General features: G+C 40.0%; 1 protein-coding gene across 14 annotated transcripts in view; it reads right to left on the reverse strand.

The window, feature by feature from the left end:
* AKAP13 (A-kinase anchoring protein 13) overlaps positions 1–20,418 on the reverse strand; it is a 395,830-nt gene that overhangs the window by 46,697 nt on the left and 328,715 nt on the right. For all 14 annotated transcript variants that reach the window (XM_030930279.1, XM_030930278.1, XM_030930277.1 and 11 more), the window contains 3 exons: positions 19,628–19,682; positions 16,963–17,095; positions 8,209–8,383 (listed from right to left, as the gene is read on the reverse strand). In XM_030930279.1, coding sequence (XP_030786139.1) covers positions 8,209–8,383; positions 16,963–17,095; positions 19,628–19,682 — 363 coding nt within the window. The remainder of the gene's footprint in view (positions 1–8,208; positions 8,384–16,962; positions 17,096–19,627; positions 19,683–20,418) is intronic.

Genomic DNA, 20,418 nt, shown 5'->3' on the forward strand with positions numbered 1-20,418 from the left:
TAGGCTGATAGCTAAAGCTAATATATTGATGTTAAAATCTGGGAATTATACCTTTAAGAATGTATGTTTTTATGTAGTTTTAAATATATATATATATATAAATTCAGAAATCTGTGGAACTTCCAAACACATGACATCCTGAAAGCTACTGCCCTATCCATTAAACTATTTAATCACTATACAGAAGTGTGGCTGAGAATCTCAGAGTCTCAAACCTTTCATACAGTTTTCCCCAATCAATACCAAACCCTACACAAGTGATTCTTCATGCGTAGCTCTGGCATCACTGGGCAATGGAAGTCTACAAGAGGTAACCCAGATCTTACTCTCCAGAGATGGTTCTAGCACATATGACAATGATACCATAAGGAGTCCAATAATTTGTGGTGTCCTAGCTATGTGTGCTTCATCATCCAGGGAGTCCAGTAAAAGATAATTTCTATTATGTTTAACAAGAAGATGTATCAAGAAAGCAAAAATGGGCTTAGGATGCCTGTGCATTCTCCTACATTAACTGAATATTTTTGCCATCTCATAAATGTATTATATGCCAGTTACAGGTTTAATTCTGAGTGATAGTCTAATGTAGACAAAGACTTAATACAGCCAAAGAGGGCAAATTTCAACTATTTGTAACCTAGAAATAACGTATACACACAAGTCAATGGCAATACAAGGCTAAATATACACTGGCATATATTAGACAACTTATTTTAACCTGAACTTAAAATTGCAAAATTATCTGGAGCTAGTCATGGAAAGGTACAGCCACTCATTATAACCATAAACCAACAATTCTTAAATCTATTGTCCTCTATAGCACAAGATTCTTCGGGTCTTCAAAAAGATTGTCTATAACTTTCAACCTTAAATCTCCTGATGTTTCACATCACAATCCAGAACTGAGAGTTGGTAGATCAACTATCCTATTTCTGATTCAAGCAGGTGCTATCAATAACAGTGGTAGAACAACTCTCCTTAAGGCTTATAAGCTTACTCTGTTCTGGTAGTAATTCTGCTTTGTCCATTAAATTCTCGAATCAAACACCAACCTATTTTGTGCTTCCGTCAGAGATCAGCTGATAAATAACTAGAAAAACCTTTGAAACTATCAGTGGTCCAATATCTACATTTTATTTTTAGACATACAAATAATATGTAAGTAAATTCTTTAAAAATTCAAACAATAGGCCGGGCGCGGTGGCTCAAGCCTGTAATCCCAGCACTTTGGGAGGCCGAGACGGGTGGATCACGAGGTCAGGAGATCGAGACCATCCTGGCTAACATGGTGAAACCCCGTCTCTACTAAAAAATACAAAAAAAACTAGCCGGGCGCGGTGGCGGGCGCCTGTAGTCCCAGCTACTCGGGAGGCTGAGGCAGGAGAATGGCGTAAACCCGGGAGGCGGAGCTTGCAGTGAGCCGAGATCCGGCCACCGCACTCCAGCCTGGGCAACAGAGCGAGACTCCGTCTCAAAAAAAAAAAAAAAAAATTCAAACAATATAAAAGAATAAAATAAAGAGTCCTCTTCAACTCCTTTTCTCCTTATTTCTCTTTTTTTTCAGATTTATAACAGTTTGGTGTATAGCCTTTGAGATATTTTTGTACATTTTTTTTTTTTAATAGATAGAGTTTCACTTTTGTTGCCCAGGCTGGAGTGCAGTGATGCGATCTCGGCTCACTGCAACCTCTGCCTCCCGGGTTCAAGCGATTCTCCTGCCTCAGCCTCCTGAGTAGCTGGGATTACAGACGTGCACCACAATGCCCAGCTAATTTTTTGTTTTTTATTAGAGTTGGGGTTTCACCATGTTTCCCAGCCTGGTCTCGAACTCCTGACCCTCAGGTGTTCCCCTGCCTTGGCCTCCCAAAGTGTAGGGATTATAGGTGTGAGCCACCGCACCTGGCCTATTTTTGTAAATTTATATAAACTACTGTTTTCCATAAACTGGGATCATGCTGTATATACTGTTGTATTTACTGACTTTTCAACTCATCAAAATGTCTTGGAGAGCTCTGTCTGTACCTGCAGGTATCTCCCAGGGCTTGGCACACTATGGTCCTTGGGCTGAATTAGGCCCATTGCCTATTTTTGTAAATTTTTTTTTTTTGAGACAAGGTCTCGATCTGTTGCCCAGGCTGGAGTGCAGCAGCTCAATCTTGGCTCACTGCAACCTCTGCCTCCTGGGTTCGAGTGATTCTCCCAACTCAGCCTCCCAAGTAGCTGGGATTACAGGCGTGCACCACCATGCCTGGCTAATTTTTGTATTTTTAGTAGAGATGGGTTTTCACCATGTTGGCCAGGCTGGTCTCAAACTCCTGACCTCAAGTGATCTAACCACCTAGGCCTCCCAAAGTGCTGGGATTACAGGCATAAGCCACCGTGCCAGGCCTGTAAATAAATTTTTTATTGGAACACAGTCACATCCATTGTCTATGGTTGCTTTTGTGCTACAAGGACAGGGTCCAGTAGTCATGACAAAGACCTGATGGGCTGCAAAGCCTAACATACCGTTGGTTCCTTTGCAGAAAAAGTTTGGCAACCTCTGATCTGTCCTATGTTCTCTCTTTTTATTTATTTTTTGAGACGGAGTCTTGCTCTGTCTCCCAGCTGGAGTATAGTGGCTAGATCTTGGCTCACTGCAACCTCTGCCTCCCAAGTTCAAGCAATTCTCCTGCCTCAGCCTCCCGAGTAGCTGGGACTACAGGCACCACCACCATGCCCGGCTAATTTTTGTATTTTCAGTAGAGATGGGGTTTCAACATGTTGGCCAGCTGGTTTCCAACTCCTGACCTCAAGTGATCTGCCTGCCTCGGCTTCCCAAAGTGCTGGGATTACAGGCGTGAGGCACCACGCCTGGCCCCTATATTCTCTATTTAGTATCAGCCTATCCATCTATATGCTACACAAAATATACTGTATTTTATTGATGAATATTTAAATTGCTTTCAATTTTTCCAGAATATAAACAATGTTACAATAAATAAGTACCAAGGATCATACTCTAGAATTCCTTTTTTTTTTTTAAGCCACTGTGGGTGCCTGGCTTATACTGATATTCAATAAATATTTGTTGACAAACTGCTTTTGAATGAATCACATATCAAACACAGTAGCTTGCAGAATTCAGCCAAATGAACTTTGTTGACTGACTTCATGTAAGTTCAAGGACTTAAGGGTATAATTATTGATAATTAAATGTAAAAAATAAATCCAGTGTGAAGTCATTAAGATTTTCTAGACTGAAGCTCTCCCCTTACTAATGCAGACAACAGAGTAGAAGCCATTTTCTTCCTTTATAAACAATTATAAATCAGGACAATATGCTGAAATATTTGAAAAAAATCCATGAATACCTTTCAGTGACTATTTCCATGCTTGAAGTTTTACTCAGCTGTTTTTAAATCTACCCATTAGTTGTTACATCTTTTTTTTCCATTACAGATTCCATTTGTTTCATCCTTTTAGTATTAATCGGTTTTTTTTTTGTTGTTGTTGTTGTTTTTGTTTTTTTTTTTTTGAGACAGAGTCTCGCTCTGTCGCCCAGACTGGTATGCAGTGGTACGATCTCAGCTCACTGCAACCTCCGCCTCCTGGGTTCAAGAGATTCTCCTGCCTCGGCCTCCTGAGTAGCTGGGATTACAGGCGCACATCACTATGCCTGGCTAATTTTTGTATTTTTAGTAGAGACAGGGTTTCACCATGTTGGTCAGGCTGGTCTTGAACTCCTGACCTTGTGATCTGCCCGCCTCAGCCTCCCAAAGTGCTGGGATTACAGGCGTGAGCCACCACACCTGGCCCCTTTTAGTGATTTTCAACATCTCTTGCTTGTATATCTCCTAATTCTTCCTCACGGTGGTTTACTTCCTTATGTGGCATCTATGTATCTTTTATTGTGAGCTCAGCTTCACAGGATTTTTTCCTCTTGTGGTAGTCTTGGGTATACTGTTTTGTCAACCTAACCCAATGGAGCAGTTCTACATCTGCTACAAGCTGGGTCCCTCAAGGATCTGTCATTCCTAAACTGGATTTTCATGAAACCTCTTGTGAAAGTTTCTTAGCCTGAAGTTCCAGCACATACAGACAGTGTAAACTTGGACTCCAGATTCATCAATTCTCACTCAGGGTCCTGAGGAGACTGCAAGGTTCCTTTCTGCTTCTGAAGGCCAGCAGGTAGAATTTTTCAAAGCCCTTCATCATGGATGTTAGTCTTAAAACAGCGTTTCTTATACAGGGGCCTCAGTTCCGGCTCCCACTACATACCCTGAGGTCATATATCTTGACCCCCAAATGAGGGGTCATGCTCTTTACTGCTCTGAGTTCCCTCAGGGATTTTCTATTTGGCAGGTTCAGCTATGTATTAATATTTTAAATATATATTTTATCTAGCATTTTATATTTTATAGCAGAAGGCAGGTATCTAGTCTGCTTTACTGATGAAGTTCCCTGAATATTAGTTTCATACTGCCAATCAAGAAATATAGCCTCTTCCCGTTTTTCTGAGATCAGTGCTCCCCAAAAGAAGAACTGGCACATTGCAAGGAGTGATGAAAAAAACAATCCCTCGGAACACAGGAGGAAGATTTTACAGCTCTTATTTAAGTTGACTTCTTAAGGTAGAAGAAATATTGAGTTAACGTCTAACTGATAGGTAGGTGCCTCGCTCAGTCATAGGCAGCCTCACTTTATATGTGACACTAGAGGTTTCTCAAGGGAGTGGGGTGTTCTCCACTCAGCAGGTGGGCTAGGCATGCATAATCCACATTTGTTTACTTTCAGTATACTGTGATTAATGGAAACGTACAGGTGCCCAATAAAGTGGGCTTATGGATTATATTACCTGGTTTCAACTAAAATCAAATGAAAATGAAGAGAGTTACACAAATTCCTTCAAAGAAGTCATGAATCAAAGACAACAGTAATCATACTAATAACTAACCAGAAAACAAGAAAATGGCAATTCTGAGACATCTCTTCTTTTTAGAATGAGCTCTTTGAAAGTATGGCATAGTAGGACTTGTATGTATTTTTTTATGTTGTGTATGTATCCTATGTAAGTATGCTAAAAATGTTTTAATAATAGGTGAACATGCTAGAAAGTGCTTGGTGACTACTGCTCTAGGCAACCAGGTTATTCCAGTACTAAGAGGCTGTGTCCAGTGGCTAAAAAACTAAACTACAGACCTTCAACTGGTGTCCCAGAAAAGAGTCCTATTAGAACCTGGGTTCCAAAATAAACACTGGAGGAATACTGAATAGTGATAGTCTCTTGTTTCCTAGAGGTTACATGAAATTACTACTATGTGGTAGTGGCTCTCAATGGTCTGGTAAGTCACAAACGAAGGATGATATTAATGTGTGTGATCTGCCCACAGGGATGCATAAGGATTTGGGTGAGAGCTCTCATGGCTTTTTGTTACTTTTGAAAAAACAGGACAGTAAAACAAATAGTGTTGCTGACTACTTTGGGGCTATAACATCCATAAAAATCATTTTACATGAATGTGTGTCATAAAGTCAATCATTTCAAAAAGTCACAGGAACTGTAGCACAGATTAGACAGGCTGTGGGCTGTGTGCTAGCTGGAACTCCACTCCTCTTCCATGCAAGAAAGTGAGTGGAAATCATCATAGAAGTATGTTCCAATCTGTCCAAATACACATTTTTTTTTTTTTTTCTTTTTGAGATGGAGTCCCACTCTGTTGCCCAGGCTGGAGTGCAGTGGCATGATCTCGGCTCATTGCAACCTCCCCCTTCCAGGTTCAAGAGATTCTCCTGCCTCAGCCTCCCGAGTAGTTGAGGTTACAGGCATGTGTCACCACGCCCAGCTAATTTTGTATTTTTTTTTTCTTTGTTTTTTTGAGACGGAGTCTTGCTCTGTCGCCCAGGCTGGAGTGAAGTGGCCAGATCTCAGCTCACTGCAAGCTCCGCCTCCCGGGTTTACGCCATTCTCCTGCCTCAGCCTCCCGAGTAGCTGGGACTACAGGCGCCCGCCACCTCGCCCGGCTAGTTTTTTTGCATTCTTTTTTAGTAGAGACGGGGTTTCACCATGTTAGCCAGGATGGTCTCGATCTCCTGACCTCGTGATCCGCCCGTCTCGGCCTCCCAAAGTGCTGGGATTACAGGCTTGAGCCACCGCGCCCGGCCTAATTTTGTATTTTTAATAGAGACAGGGTTTTGCCATGTTGGCCAGGCTGGTTTCGAATTCCTGACCTCAGGTGATCCGCTCGCCTCGGCTTCCCAAAGTGCTATGATTACAGTGTGAGCCACCACGCCTCGCCCAAACATACTTTTAAACATTTCAAATTTCTACCAGGCACAGTGGTGCATGCCTAAATACCAGCTACTCAGGAGGCTGGCTAAGCCAGGAAGATCACTTGATGTGAGGAGGTCAAGACTAGCCTGGGCAACTTAACGAGTAAGTTAACTATTTTTAGTAAGAAATTACTTGGGATATCCAACATAAATGACTGAAAACAAGATTTCAGGACATCATGGTCTGAGAGTTGCTTCTTGACATCTGAATTCGTTACTATTTTGTCTGAATTGGTTATAGGTATAGTATCAGGTTAATTGCCTCAGTCTTCTGGGTGACTGGGCTGGGCCTGGGCTGGCTGGAACTCACCTCTGACCACAAGTAGCCTCCTTGATTTACCCTGGTATGCTCTACAAATACTACTTTTGATCTGTACACTGACAAAATTTGAAATGCAATGCCTTAGAGCAAAAATGTGCAAATTATGGTCTGTGGGCTAAATGTGGCTTGAAGCCTATTTTTGTATAGCCCATGAGCTAAGAATAATTTTTACATTGTAAATAGTTTTTAAAAATAAAAAAATTGGCCGGGTGCGGTGGCTCACACCTGCAATCCCAGCACTTCGGGAGGCAGAGATGAGCAGATCACGAGGTCAGGAGATCGAGACCATCCTGGCTAACATGGTGAAACCCTGTCTCTACTAAAAATACAAAAAAATTAGCTGGGTGCAGTGATGGGCACCTGTAGTCCCAGCTACTCGGGAGGCTGAGGCAGGAGAATCGCGTGAACCTGGGAAGCGGAGCTTGCAGCGAGCCGAGATTGCAACACTGCACTCCAGCCTGGGCAACAGAGTGAAACTCCATCTCAAAAAAAAAAAAAAAATAGAAAAAAATCAAATTATTACATAACAAAAATTTTATGAAATTCAAATTTCAGTATCTGTAAGTGAAGTTTTATTGGAATCACACTCATTGGTTTATGTATTGTCTATGGCTGCTTTTGCGCTGCAACTGCAGAGTTCAAGAATTGTGACAGAGACCATGTGGCTCACGACACCTAAGATACTTTTTATCTCGTTTTGTACAGAAAAAGTTAAGCAACTCCTGAGAGTGTCTTATCAAAACCAGGAACAATGCTCAGTTAGCAGACCTGGCTTTCAGCAGATCAGCATAGAATGTCTCTGTGCATGGAGGTGCTCTCCCTTGGCAGTCACTATGGCTTAATGTTGGTAATGGTTGAAACATACACCAAAGTAATAGAATAAAAATGAGCACATATGATCTAACAAAAGACCACTGAGTAGCTTTAGGGTTTGGGGCTATGGGTAATTTTGATGCTGACACTGACTTTTAAAATGTGGAGTGGTTTAGAGATCATAGAACAGAGTGCAGATGCTCCTCATCCTTTCAATGAGGCTACATCCACATAAACCCGTGGTAAGTTGAAAATACTCTAAGTCAAACATGCATTTAAATACACCTAACTTTCTGGACATCATAGCTTAGCCTGGCCTATCTTAAACATGTCCAAAACACTTAAGACTATAGTTGGCCAAAATTATCTAGCACAAAGCCAGTTTTATGATAAAGTGTTGACTAGCTCATGTAATTTACTGACTACTGCACTAAATGTGAAAAACAAAATGAGTGTACGGGTAGACAGTTTATACTGAATGTGTATTGCTTTTGAACCATTGTCAAGTTAAAAAACTAAGTTGAACCATCTTAACTTGACTGTGTATTTGAAATTGGGGTTGTCTGGAAAAAAAAAACATAAGCTGTATGTTATATATCTAGAATGTCTTTCTTTTATCATGTCTAAAGAAAGATATAAAAAGGGTTACTTCTCCACATAAATGAGGAACAGATAAGGAGTGGGGTGGACAGGAAACTAGAAATGAGCTTTCCTGAGCCAAGAGAGTTCCATCTTATGAGAGGAAGAAGCACGTCTCTTACTTGCACAAGTATAGGCATCTTTGTTGGTGAAGGGCTTCATACACTGGCTACAGCTGATAGGACCCACAACAGGAATGGAACTGAAAGTGTGCCCGTTGAGAGTCTTCTTATCTTTCTCCTTGTCTTTAGAATCCTTCTCCTTCTCCTTAATCTTATCTTTTTCTTTTTCCTTTTCCTGCCGAAGAAAAGAAAAGAATCCACAGTCAATTAAACACTGGAGGGCCTTCTCCTTACCTGGGCACCCAGATGGCATGTGGTCAACAGTGGCTGGTGACTATTTTGGATAAGAGTGAGAAAGTTCTGGGCAAAGTGTGTGTGTGTGTGTGTGCTTTTTTTTTTTTAATTAAGGTGTTGGCATGCAAGCTACATTAGAAAATTCACATGAAAACTGGGCAGGCTGAACAGTTCTGAAAGTGGCTTATCCATTGGTTACTTCTACCGATAGACACAATGCCCAAAGACTAGCACTGCAAGGAGGGGTTCTGATGCCTCAGCACAGTCCTTCCTCAGCAAGCTACAGCACAGTCCACACAGGAAGAGAGGTCAGCTTTAGGCAGAAGGCAGAAGAAAGGGTGGTAGCAATTCTGGGATTGGCCTGAGGGAGAGAAAGATGCCTGGGTGGCATGAAAAATTGCCGAGGCTCCTCTCTAACTTTCTCACATCAATCACATATCCCTAAGTGAGGGAGTACCTATGAAGTTTCCTCCTTTACTTTAGTTAGAAACATAAATATGCCCCACATATACATTTTCAGTTTCTGCTAATTAGAATTTTAAGGTTTATAAATATTAACTTTGGCCTAATTTTCAAACTGGCAAGAAGAGACTGATAAGAGGGGGAGACTGGAAAACCACACAGTGGTTAAGAATACGGATAATGGTACCAGACCTTGGTTCAGATTCAGGGTACTACTACTACTACTACCATGACCACCAACACCAACACCACCACTACCACTACTACTACTACTTGGTAATGGTGTGACCCTGGGTAAATTATTTCTCTGAGCCTCAGTTTTCTCATTTGTCAAATGGGAATAATCACAAAAGTACCCATCTCATACGTTTTTTAAAACATATGAGAATTAGGTGAGATAATACATTTCTAAAGCATTTTGCACAGTGCCTGGCACAAACTGAATACACAGTAACACTTAGCAATATTATTAATTACTCATAATTTACTGGAAATGAGTTTCATTAGCTCATTATTCTCCTAAGCCAACATAGAAAGGTATTGCTTGCAGTAATGGAACGGAAGTTTTGATGTGAGCAGGGAAGATAGAAGAAATTGGGGAGTGGCTAAAGGATAACGGTGCAGGGCACGGAGGATAGGAGAATGCACAGATGACAGGAAGGAGCCTTGTTAATAATTTTTCTCAAAAGCCACCTTTGTCATTCCTCAAGCTAGTTACCAACAGGGTCACTTCCTTTAAGAAAACAGAGTACTAGGGAAAGGAAGTCCCAAGGCTTAGTAGTTCACTCCCCTACCCTGAGTACCTAGAGGTGCAGGAAGGCAGGAAAAGCAGGCATGTCCCTAGGTTGGAAAGATAACCTTCCTAAGCCGTGCTCTCTGACCTCTTTTGTGAAGTTCCTTTCTTTCCTGTGGTCTTCCCTCACTTGTCAGAGTGGCAACAGAAACTGATACTCATCTTGTGCTTCCTGTGTGCCCAGTCACTGCCCAGGTGCTTCTACTTACTGAGCAAGCCATAACCAGGCCAGGTACAAAGCGCAGGGGACACCAGCAAAGGAGAGATCAGACTGGGTGACCAGTGGGGGCACGGGCTGGGAGTCAGGAGCTCTAAGTGCCAGAATACCTTGGCCATGTCACCTCAAGAATAATGCAGGAATGTCAGAAATGTTCTAGAGACAGACTGAAAGCAGAGGACTCATATGACATCAAGCCTCAATCGAAGAGAGGTTGTTATCAAAGCTTATACAGTCATGAAGAGGAATGGAAAGGAATTCAAACCTTGAAAACCTGCAGAACGACTGATGAATGCTGGGTCCTTAATTACATATCTAAAGCAGTCAGGGACATTTCAGGTGGACACCATCCTTAGGAGGCCAGGACCATGGGGACATAACCATGCTCTTCCTAAAAGGTCCTTTAAGCACTGTTTGGCAGAGTACCTGGCTGGCTAATTAGTATCAATGAAATAATTTCCTTTCAAACCAATTGGACTACAAAGAACTACCATTCACAAGGTAGGAGGTTTTACCTATTGCCAGTACTATTGTTATGTCTTTAAAAAAATTCCAGGAAAATGGGTGTCCCAAGTCAGTGATCATGACAATTACTAAATGCCTTACATTTTGAATCACTGTCTTCTACATACATCATTTCATGTGACTCAATGACTCTGAAGTGGGCAGGGTGAGCGTTATGCTTCCCATTTTCCAATGTAGAGGATAAAGATAATAAATAACCGCTAAAAATCTGAACAGTTACTATGTGCTAAGCACCGTAATAGGCAATTTACATGTATTTTCTCACAGCAACCCAATGAATTAAGTACTAGGTACTATCTCCATTTTACATCTGAAGAGACTGAAGCTTAGAGATATTTAATAACGCATTTGAGGCCACACGCCAGTAACTGCTCAAGCTGAAATTAAGATTCAGATTGGGCTGACTGTAAAGCTCAGCTCTCATACACTGCACTATGCTGCCAGGGACTGAAGAGGTTGGTTGACTTGCAAAAGATCACACAACAGATGATCAGCACAGTCAAAATGGGAACACAAGTCTTCTGACTTTCTGTTCAGAACCCATCCACTGTAATGAAATGGTAAATAATTGCTACATCTATGATTCATGTGAAGTCTTTTGCTAATCAAATACATATCATGAATATCTAAGAGCCAAATTACTACACTTTTGAATTATAAAAAATAATGAGAGAGGAAGGGAGAAAAACTCCTCCACTTTACAAAACAGGAAGCTGTTCTGAGTGAAAATTGGTAACCGCTAAAGTACATAAAACTTTAATAATAACAACTAAATTGGGGGTTTTCAAATAATTTCTTTCTTTTAACTAAATTTTGCTAAAGGTTTTTCCATGCATAAAATGTTAAATGGAAAAGCATGATTTTTTTTTGCTCAGGAAAGTTAAAGCATACTTCAATCATTTAAAAAATCTTTTTATGGCAACCAGTTTATCCTCTCAAGCCTTGCAATGTTCCTCAAACCTGAATAAGAAATAGCTTCCCTTTGCAACAATCCAAGCTAGTTCTTTCCAGGATAGAAACAAAACAAAACAACCAACTCCACTGGCTCTTTCTGTGTTTACTAGAATTTAGTGTTTTAAAGAAGTCAGGCTCTTACCTCCCCATGCTTTGGTCCTATGAATCTCACTGTTATGTGGGGTACTTCATGAAACCGACCCCATTTTATCGACATGATTCGACCCCCATGCCAGGAAACGTGCTCTCACAGAAGCGGGGGTGCATGCCGTCAAGGTAGAGCTCAGCAGCTTTGAGCTGCCATTAGTGAAACCGTAAGAGGAAGCCAGAGACTGGTTGAGAAAGGGAAGGAGGGAGGGCTGAGACTGCTTGTTTCCTTAAGACAGTCTTAACTGTTTGAATGCTGCTGGTAAAGCCAACAACCCTTGTTACAAAAGATACAGGAAATGAAACAAAACCCCATTCCCTCCAAAAACATGTGTGTGTGGACAGTGCTTAAGCTGCAATATAAGAACTCTGGCAAGGTTTGGGCCCAGTTTTTACATGGGAAGTTAAGGAACGCATCTTATCTATTTTAAAATAGACTCCTCATTTTATAAAATGCAGTGAGTTTCCTAAGAAAACTTTTTAGTGAAGTTGCCTGTGGTAAAGTGGTGACTAGTTTTTTTCTGAAGTTTGACTTTTCCATGTTTAACAACTGGCAAAATGCTTTAGCTGTGTGCTGGGGAAACAGGCTAATGGTATTTAACAGGGATAGATGCAGGTAACAACTGCACTAGAACACTATCAAAGGTGACTCTTCACTTTTCCAAAAATATCCCTTTATACATGTAATTACAATAAAAAGAACACTCTGGACAACTGTGAAAACATGATATGATCAAAAAACTGTCATGTTACAGATCTTTAATCAAAGAAGGAATGAGAATTACATTTAACATTAAGTCTTTGTAAACACTACTCTAGGAGGCACTTCTGAAAGGCTAATGGATACAGCTCTTTTTCGTACAGACCACAGGACCTAGGAGCTTTCACTGAATTTCCTGTTACAAAGTCATGTAGTATATACTTGCAGCTGTGCAGGAATTTAACCCGTGCACTCAAAAATACCTACTTCAAATCAAACAGATTTGTCTAAAACATTTCTAACCACCTCTTGCTTGTTTACAAAGAAGAAAGTGTAGTATTAGGTTGGTGCAAAAGTAATTGCAGTTTAGAAAAAAGAAAACCAGTGCGATAGGATGGTTTAAAGAGGGTCATTCCACTCCCTTTGTGAACTCGAACATCATGCATATGAGTGTTTAAATACTCTGTAACATGCAAAATTACTTAGCAGGAAACAGCACTATCTCTCAAAGATACTAAGACAAAAGCAGAAACTGCCGGTCTTCCTGTTCTACTTCCTGTTTAGGCCCCCGTCTTCGACGAAAACATACAATATATTTAATCTAATCACTTATGCCAGTCGGTGATAATTCTCAAAAGGACATAGGATCAAGGACTCAATTTTTTAAGTTTATATACAAAACCCAGTACCCCAGACAAACTATGTTACCCTCCTAGGAATGTGAACAGTTTACTGCCTACTGGCTTTTGCCTTCTTTGGACATGTTTAAGAACTGTGTATCATCACAACTATACAACTGAATGGAATATATCTAGGTTAATCACTATAACCTATTTTCATAAAGACACATATATATCATGCAAAAGGAAAGCAGACATTTTCAAATAACCCTTAGACAATTTTCTGAGTTACAGGTGGCATTTTAGTATCATATTCAGTAGATGCTTTTAATTTTTCCTTTAAAAGATGTAGGTCTAGTTTTATTGAATGGTGGGTTAATAAAACAATTGGATCAGATGGTCTCTCACAGCATCTATTTAAAAAATAATTTTGGGCCGGGCGCGGTGGCTCAATCCTGTAATCCCAGCACTTTGGGAGGCTGAGATGGGCGGATCACAAGGTCAGGAGATCGAGACCATCCTGGCGAACACAGTGAAACCCCGTCTCTACTAAAAATACAAAAAACTAGCCAGGCGAGGTGGCGGGCGCCTGTAGTCCCAGCTACTTGGGAGGCTGAGGCAGGAGAATGGCGGGAACCCGGGAGGCGGAGCTTGCAGTGAGCTGAGATCTGGCCACTGCACTCCAGCCTGGGCGACAGAGCAAGACTCCGCCTCAAAAAAAAATAATAATAATAATAATAATTTTGGAAAACTGAAAATTTGTGATTTTCACAGAAAAATCAGTGTCAATATCCATAGTAGCACTTTCAACTTGTTAACATTATGGAGAAGTAACATTATTCAATAGTTAAGAACAAGATTAGAGTTAGCATCACTATGCTAACAAAATTTAATATTCATTAATTTTTATGTTACCATTTAGAAAATAAATTACTTCTGCATGGTAGAATGCTATGCAGATACATAGCATAGTGAGGGTATTTAACACAAAACATACTGCTTTTCCTCTATTTCTTTCCTTTCTCTTTTTTTTTTTTTTTTAAGAGACAGGATCTTGCTCCATTGTACAGGTGGAGTGCACACAGCTTACTGCAGCCTTGAACTCCTGGGCTCTGATCCTCTTGCCTCAGCCTCCTGAGTAGCTAGGACTACAGGTGTGCACCACTATGCCCAGCTAATTTTACAGTTTTTTGTAGAGATGAGATCTCACTATACTGCCCAGACTGACCTTGAACTCTTGGTCTCAAGTGATCTTCTCATCTCAGCCTCAAAGTTCTGAGATTACACGTGTGTATCACTGTGCCCCGCCCCACACTTTTAAAAAATCATCTTTTGCTACATTGACAAAAGCCAAGCTGTTCCAATTTTATTTAAAAGTGAGCTAATAACAACTCACTATAAAAGGTGACTTACAGTTGCCACTAGGACACTCTAAACACTCAGTAATGGGAAATGGACTACAATCTAGGGTTATGAATTTGTAATTTTTTGAGTTTCCACTGCTAAACACAGCATGGCCCCAAGAGATCAAATCTTGAAGCCAAGTCTGAAAGAGGAACCAATCTCAATTGCAAAAGAGTGTTGTCATTTTGACAAAGGAGATGATCAGAGGCAAGAGATCAACTGACACTAAACAGTTTCTACCAGTGATCACAGATTTCAGTCTAACACAAAGTATGTTTTCTCCTGTCCTTTCTGCTCATCCCCTCCTAGCAAACTCCAGTCCTTTCAGATTTAAAAAGTTAAAAGAAAAAAATTATACTGTATGGTAACATTTTGTTTAAACACAAAATGATGAGTACTACTTCCTGGAAGTCAGATCATAGGAGGTTGTGTGACTTGAAGCATATGTCTCTGTGCCTCAGTCCGTAAAACAAGGAGGCCAGGATGAGACTTTTTTAAAGGTCAGGGTCCAGTTTCTAAATTCCATCTTACATTGTTTTTTTTCCCCATTGTGTGTGTGTTTTACCTCATCCATGAGATCAGTGAATTCACTGCTCTGTTCTAAAACTCCATGACATTGGGGAGATGGCTAGAAAGGGGGAATCTCCACTTATTTATTGGTCTTCCATGAAAAGCTTGTTTGAAGACAAGATTCGGCAGTTCAAAAGCAAAGTAAAAAACAACAAAAACATTTTGAATGCATCCAAACTATACCATAAAGTTTTTCAAGGTCATGACTATGAGCTTTAGTTCTCTTAGGTGCCTGTTAACACTTAGAGGAATGCTAAGACTACACAAGTCATTTAATAATATTTGGCTAATTTATATTGATCTATCCAAGGGGATTTTCTTTTGCTGATACTAACTATTATCCAAGCCAGCAGTGGTAAGTAAAATAGGTAAGGCTCTATTTTAAGCCTGGCTGCCAATATGTAAATATGTAGAATACTGGTAAAGCATTCCACCCTCTTTGACCTTCATTTTTTTTTTAAATTATAAAACAAGGCTGAGTCTGAAGTTAATACTTAAATGTGTGATTATGCTAGAAATAATTTGCTAGACTCTTTGCATCCCTCCCTGATTGCCTACTTTCTCTCCATTCTGTACTTGGACAGGAGAAATGAAGAGAAAACAATTCTTGTGGCAGGTTTTGTGGAAAAATTTCTCTGAATGTATTTGCTAAACCAAGAGATCTTACAAAACATGGTAAAATACTTTGGCTATATGTCCATCAGCCCACTGAACTGAGGGTTTGAGAAGCTTAGTGCACCTTGTTTTGTGAGGGAGGAGGCGATGCCCTTTTATGGCAGTATTATTGAATTCAATGTTTATTTATCCCCTGACTTCTAAGTATGCATGTATGTACATGTGTGTATATATCTATGCATGTATATACTACACACACACACACGCACGCGTGCACACACACAGTGGTTGCTTGCAAGAGTTCCTTAACTGATTTCAAATTTTTATTTATCTATGTCTTTATTTTGTTAGAGGGTGTTGTGGGTAGACAAATAGGGTATGAGAGGCGAAAAGATTTTCCCCCACGGACTTGAAATAGAATTAGTTTTGGTTTAGCACTGGGAATCAGTATAAGAAAGTGAACTTCTTTTCTCCCTTTCTTTTGAAAATACATTTTAAAAAACATTAGAAATACATAAACCAAAACATTAAGCATAGTTATCGCTAAGTGGGGTTATTACAGGAGATTTTCATTCTTTTACTTTTAGATTTTGAAGATTCCCATGAGCATGTAAAAAATAACTAGATAAAAAATGTTACTTTAGGCTGGGCACGGTGGATCACACCCAGTGCTTTCAGAGGCTGCAGCAGGAGGAATGCCTGAGGTAAGGAGTTAGACCGGCTTGGAAAAAACAGCAAGATTTCATCTCTACAAAAAAATTTAAACATAGCTCAGCATGATGGCGCATGACTGTAGTCCTGGCTACTTGGGAGGCTAAGGTGCAAGGCAGGAGATTGCTTGAGCCTGGCAGTTCAAGACTGCAGTGAGCTATGAACACCACTGTGCTCCAGCCTGGGTGATAAAAGAGTGGAACCCTCTATACACACACACACACACACACACACACACACACACACACACACACACACACACACACACACACTTGGTTTAAATATTTATTTAATCTCTTAAGCACTAAGAGAATATGTTCTAAATGCTCCTAATTAGAATCCCTCTAAACCCAAACGTAAATATTTTCAATCCTTTGATCTTGGCATAAAATCCTTCTGTTGCATTTGAACTGAGATTTAAGCACTGTGGTTTAAGAGGATGGGATTTGAAACCAAAGAGATCTGGTTTGAACTACTTCTTCACGTTAGAGGAGCATCCTTGGTAAGGTACATCACTTTTAGAAAAGAGAGATAATACCTATCTGATAGGGCTGTTGAAAGGGTTAAATAATATATGGAAAGCACTTAGCATATAGTGAAAATTCAGTAACTGGTAGTTTCACTTCTTGTTATTTTTCTTATTGTTTTCCTTTACATATTAGACGATTTCAGAGAGTAACCTAAATTTATTTTCATTTATGTCCCCATGATATAACCAGTTTTGGCGTGTATAAAGGCTGTGACAGAATCCTACTGAGGACCGACTACGGTGATCACAAGCAATGCCCACAGCGATACTTACTTTGCTCTTCTTGCTGCTGGACATTTTATTCTTGATGTAGCTGAATGTACGACTGACTTTTGTTGCACTCCTCCATTCAGAATCTTTCTTGAAGAGGCTTTGTGGCGGGAAATTATAGTTCTCTTCTGTTACACTAAATAAAACAAGATTGACTTTTTAAAAGGACTACAGAAGTTAAATAAATGTGAAGCAGAATAAAAGATAGATGAAGGTTGCTGAATGGCTTTTTATAGAACACAGTATGCCACAATGCCCAGGTTCTGTTATCAAAACTTGGCTAAGTTTCCTTAGATCCATCACTAATGTTTTTTTGTTCACTTGTTTGTTTTGGAGACAGAGTCTTGCTCTGAGTGGTGTGATGATAGCTCACTGCAGCCTCGAACTCCTGAGCTCATGTGATCTTCCTGCCTCAGACTCTAGAGTAAGCTGAGACTGAAGGCACATGCCACCATGCCTGGCTATTTTTCTAATATTTTGTAGAGATGGGGTCTTGCTATGTTGTCCAGGCTGATTTTGAACTCCTGGCTTCACATAATCCTTCCACCTCAGCCTCCCAAAGTGCTGGGATTATAGGTGTGAGCTACCGCCTGGCCCATTTTTAATGTTTTAATTATGAGTTTTCAGTGATCTCATGTTAAAAAGAGCCTGTTAATTATTAGATAATTATTTTGTATGGAATTTATTCATCTACAATAGCACTCAATCTACAAACTCCTTTGCAACAAATGGGTGCTTGAAAGGAAACCCATATATGTAGCAGAATGACAGTGTACTTGCTAATAGGAGTTGCCAACCAAGGAGTCTTATGACTGACCACATATCCAAGTTCCTTAACGGTAGAGATCACAACTCTTTTCTAGCCTTTGGGATGCTGGACAATCAGGACTGTGGACTGGTCCATGCAGCTAGCTTCAATTTTAGGAGGGAACGTACTGAGTAGCAGGCAGAATTGAGGCAGAGTGTTGAAAGATCAATTTTAGGAGTTTTATGTAGATTCAGATATACTGATCTACCTGTTTGAGAAGGCTACATAAAATCTAAGTCCATCCAAGATGGACATGTTCTAACTTAGGAAATTTGCAATGGCTGATTTTCTTAAATGCTGGGCATTTGGGCCGGGTGTGGTGCTTATGCCTGTAATCCCAGCACTTTGGGAGGCCGAGGCAGGTGGATCACGAGGTTAGGAGTTCGAGACCAGCCTCACCAACATGGTGAAACCCTGTCCCTACTAAAAAATACAAAAATTAGCTGGGTGTGGTGGCATGCGTGAACACAAGAGATGGCAGTTGCAGTGAGCCGAGACTGTGCCACCGCCCTCCAGCCTGGGCAACACAGTAAGACTCTGTCTCCAAAAAAAAAAAAAAAAAAAAAAAAAGCTGGGCATTCGAATAAACAATCCGTTACATAGAAAAGGCATCCATTTATACTACACTTTGCTTAGGTGTTCTAAAATAGTTATTTTAGACGTTTCCCACAGAATGGCAGTGATTGCCTCTAGGGCCTCTGTGAGAGGGCAGGTGGCAGGCAGAAGCAGCACCATAAGGGGTCCTGTCAACAGTCAAAGTTTATTTACATATGTGTTGTTTACAAAACAAAGCAGTCTGTTTTTCAGATAATGGGGAAATTGTATGAAAACCACTGCTCTAGAAAGGAGAAAGAACAAATACGCTGTAAAAGCAGTGCAAAGAAAAGCATTCATTGCAAGGGTTCTGAATCAGAATCATAACTGATGCCTCTGTGAAAAGGCAACTCAGAAAAAACTGCAGGGCAGTTATAGGAACCGGAATTATGCTTCAAGTAGAATATTCCGTATCATAAGCATGAAAACTGAAATTAAAATAATGAGTCAGAACAGAAATCTTTTGCTTGCTGTCAAGTAAAGAATCAACTCGTGGCCGGGCGTGGTGGCTCATACCTGTAATCTCAGCACTTTGGGAGGCCAAGGCAGACGGATCACCTGAGGTCGGGAGTTTGAAACCTGCCTGACCAACATGGAGAAACCCTGTCTCTACTAAAAATATAACATCAGCCAGGCATGGTGGCGCATGCCTGTCATCTCAGCCACTCAGGAGGCTGAGGCAGGAGAATCGCTTGAACCCAGGAGGCAGAGGTTGCAGTGAGACGAGATCGTGCCATTGCATTCCAGCCTGGACAACAAGAGCGAAACTCTGTCTCAAAAAAAAAAGGAAAAAGAAAAAAAAAGAAGCAATTAATTTACTCCGACAGAGCTGTGTACCATTTACATGTATACAGAAGAAAACAGCTTTAAAACTTAAAATAGCTAAGAGTATTATAAATTGCACACACACACAGACACTAATATGAAACAAAATGTTATTAAACTGTTAGATTTAGGAATGAAAAATCCCCATAAGCAAAGTGTGCACAAGTTCATAAAGTCAAATGATAGTGTACCCTCACATCAATAAATACAAACCATTTTTATCATGAGGATAGTGTAATTAATCAGAGAAAACTATTGAAGACATTAACTTTAAGAGATATAGCCTTCATGACAAAACCACTTTAATCATTACTCCAAATTTATTACTCAAAGAAGAATCCGATAAGCTCAATTAACTTAGTTTATGTAATTAAATGGCCTAAGAGATTTTAAATTTTCTTCATTTTACTTCTGGAAAAAGGAGTAACAAGTTTATAGTACCTCTCAGTCTGATTAGCACTGGTATTGTGGAAGGTACTGTGGAAGGGCCGTGAATCTAGAAAACAAGGCAGAGGAAAAGTTAGAACCAAAAAATTTAACACATGACAGGTAGAATATTTATAAATTCACAATGACACAGCTAAAGCAAAAACAGCATGTGAAAGTCAGCACATGGTACCTCCTCCTTCTAAAGGTTTGAAAGAAGGAAAAATTAAACTTGAAACCCTCAAATTAGAACCAGATGTAGGCAGTGAATTTCTCATAAAGAAAGTAAGTTTAATCCGCGACTCAAGTAATTGAAAAGACTCCAAATAACTTTTTCTAATGCTTAAACATATACGAAGCAGGTTTAATTCCAGTTCTTAACAATCTTAAGTTTGCACAAGCCATCCTTCTGAGATGACATCATAGGAAGAATACAGAATAGGAAATTAAATGTCATATTTTATCCCTGCTAATACTGCTTTTAAATGTTTCTACACTAAAGATCTAGCTCTCTAATATATGTTTCTACACTAAAGATCTAGGTCTCTAATATTTTCATGAAAATTGCTAGAAAAAGATTAGCAACCAGGAAAGAGCATCAGAGCTGGCTTATCAAGTCTTGGCCCTGTCACTAATTTGGGATGAAACCTTTGGATTTCATTTCCTCATCTGTGAAATGAGGGAAATAAAACAGATGGCAAAGTCCTTTCCAGGCTAATAGAGATAAAAATGAATGAGGCAGATGCATACTTCTTCCTTCCACAACTACTGGACCATAAACTGCTGCAGATCATTAAAATTCTAAG

The sequence above is a fragment of the Rhinopithecus roxellana genome, chromosome 5 (assembly GCF_007565055.1).
Source record: "Rhinopithecus roxellana isolate Shanxi Qingling chromosome 5, ASM756505v1, whole genome shotgun sequence".
NCBI classification, from domain to species: Eukaryota; Metazoa; Chordata; class Mammalia; order Primates; family Cercopithecidae; genus Rhinopithecus; species Rhinopithecus roxellana.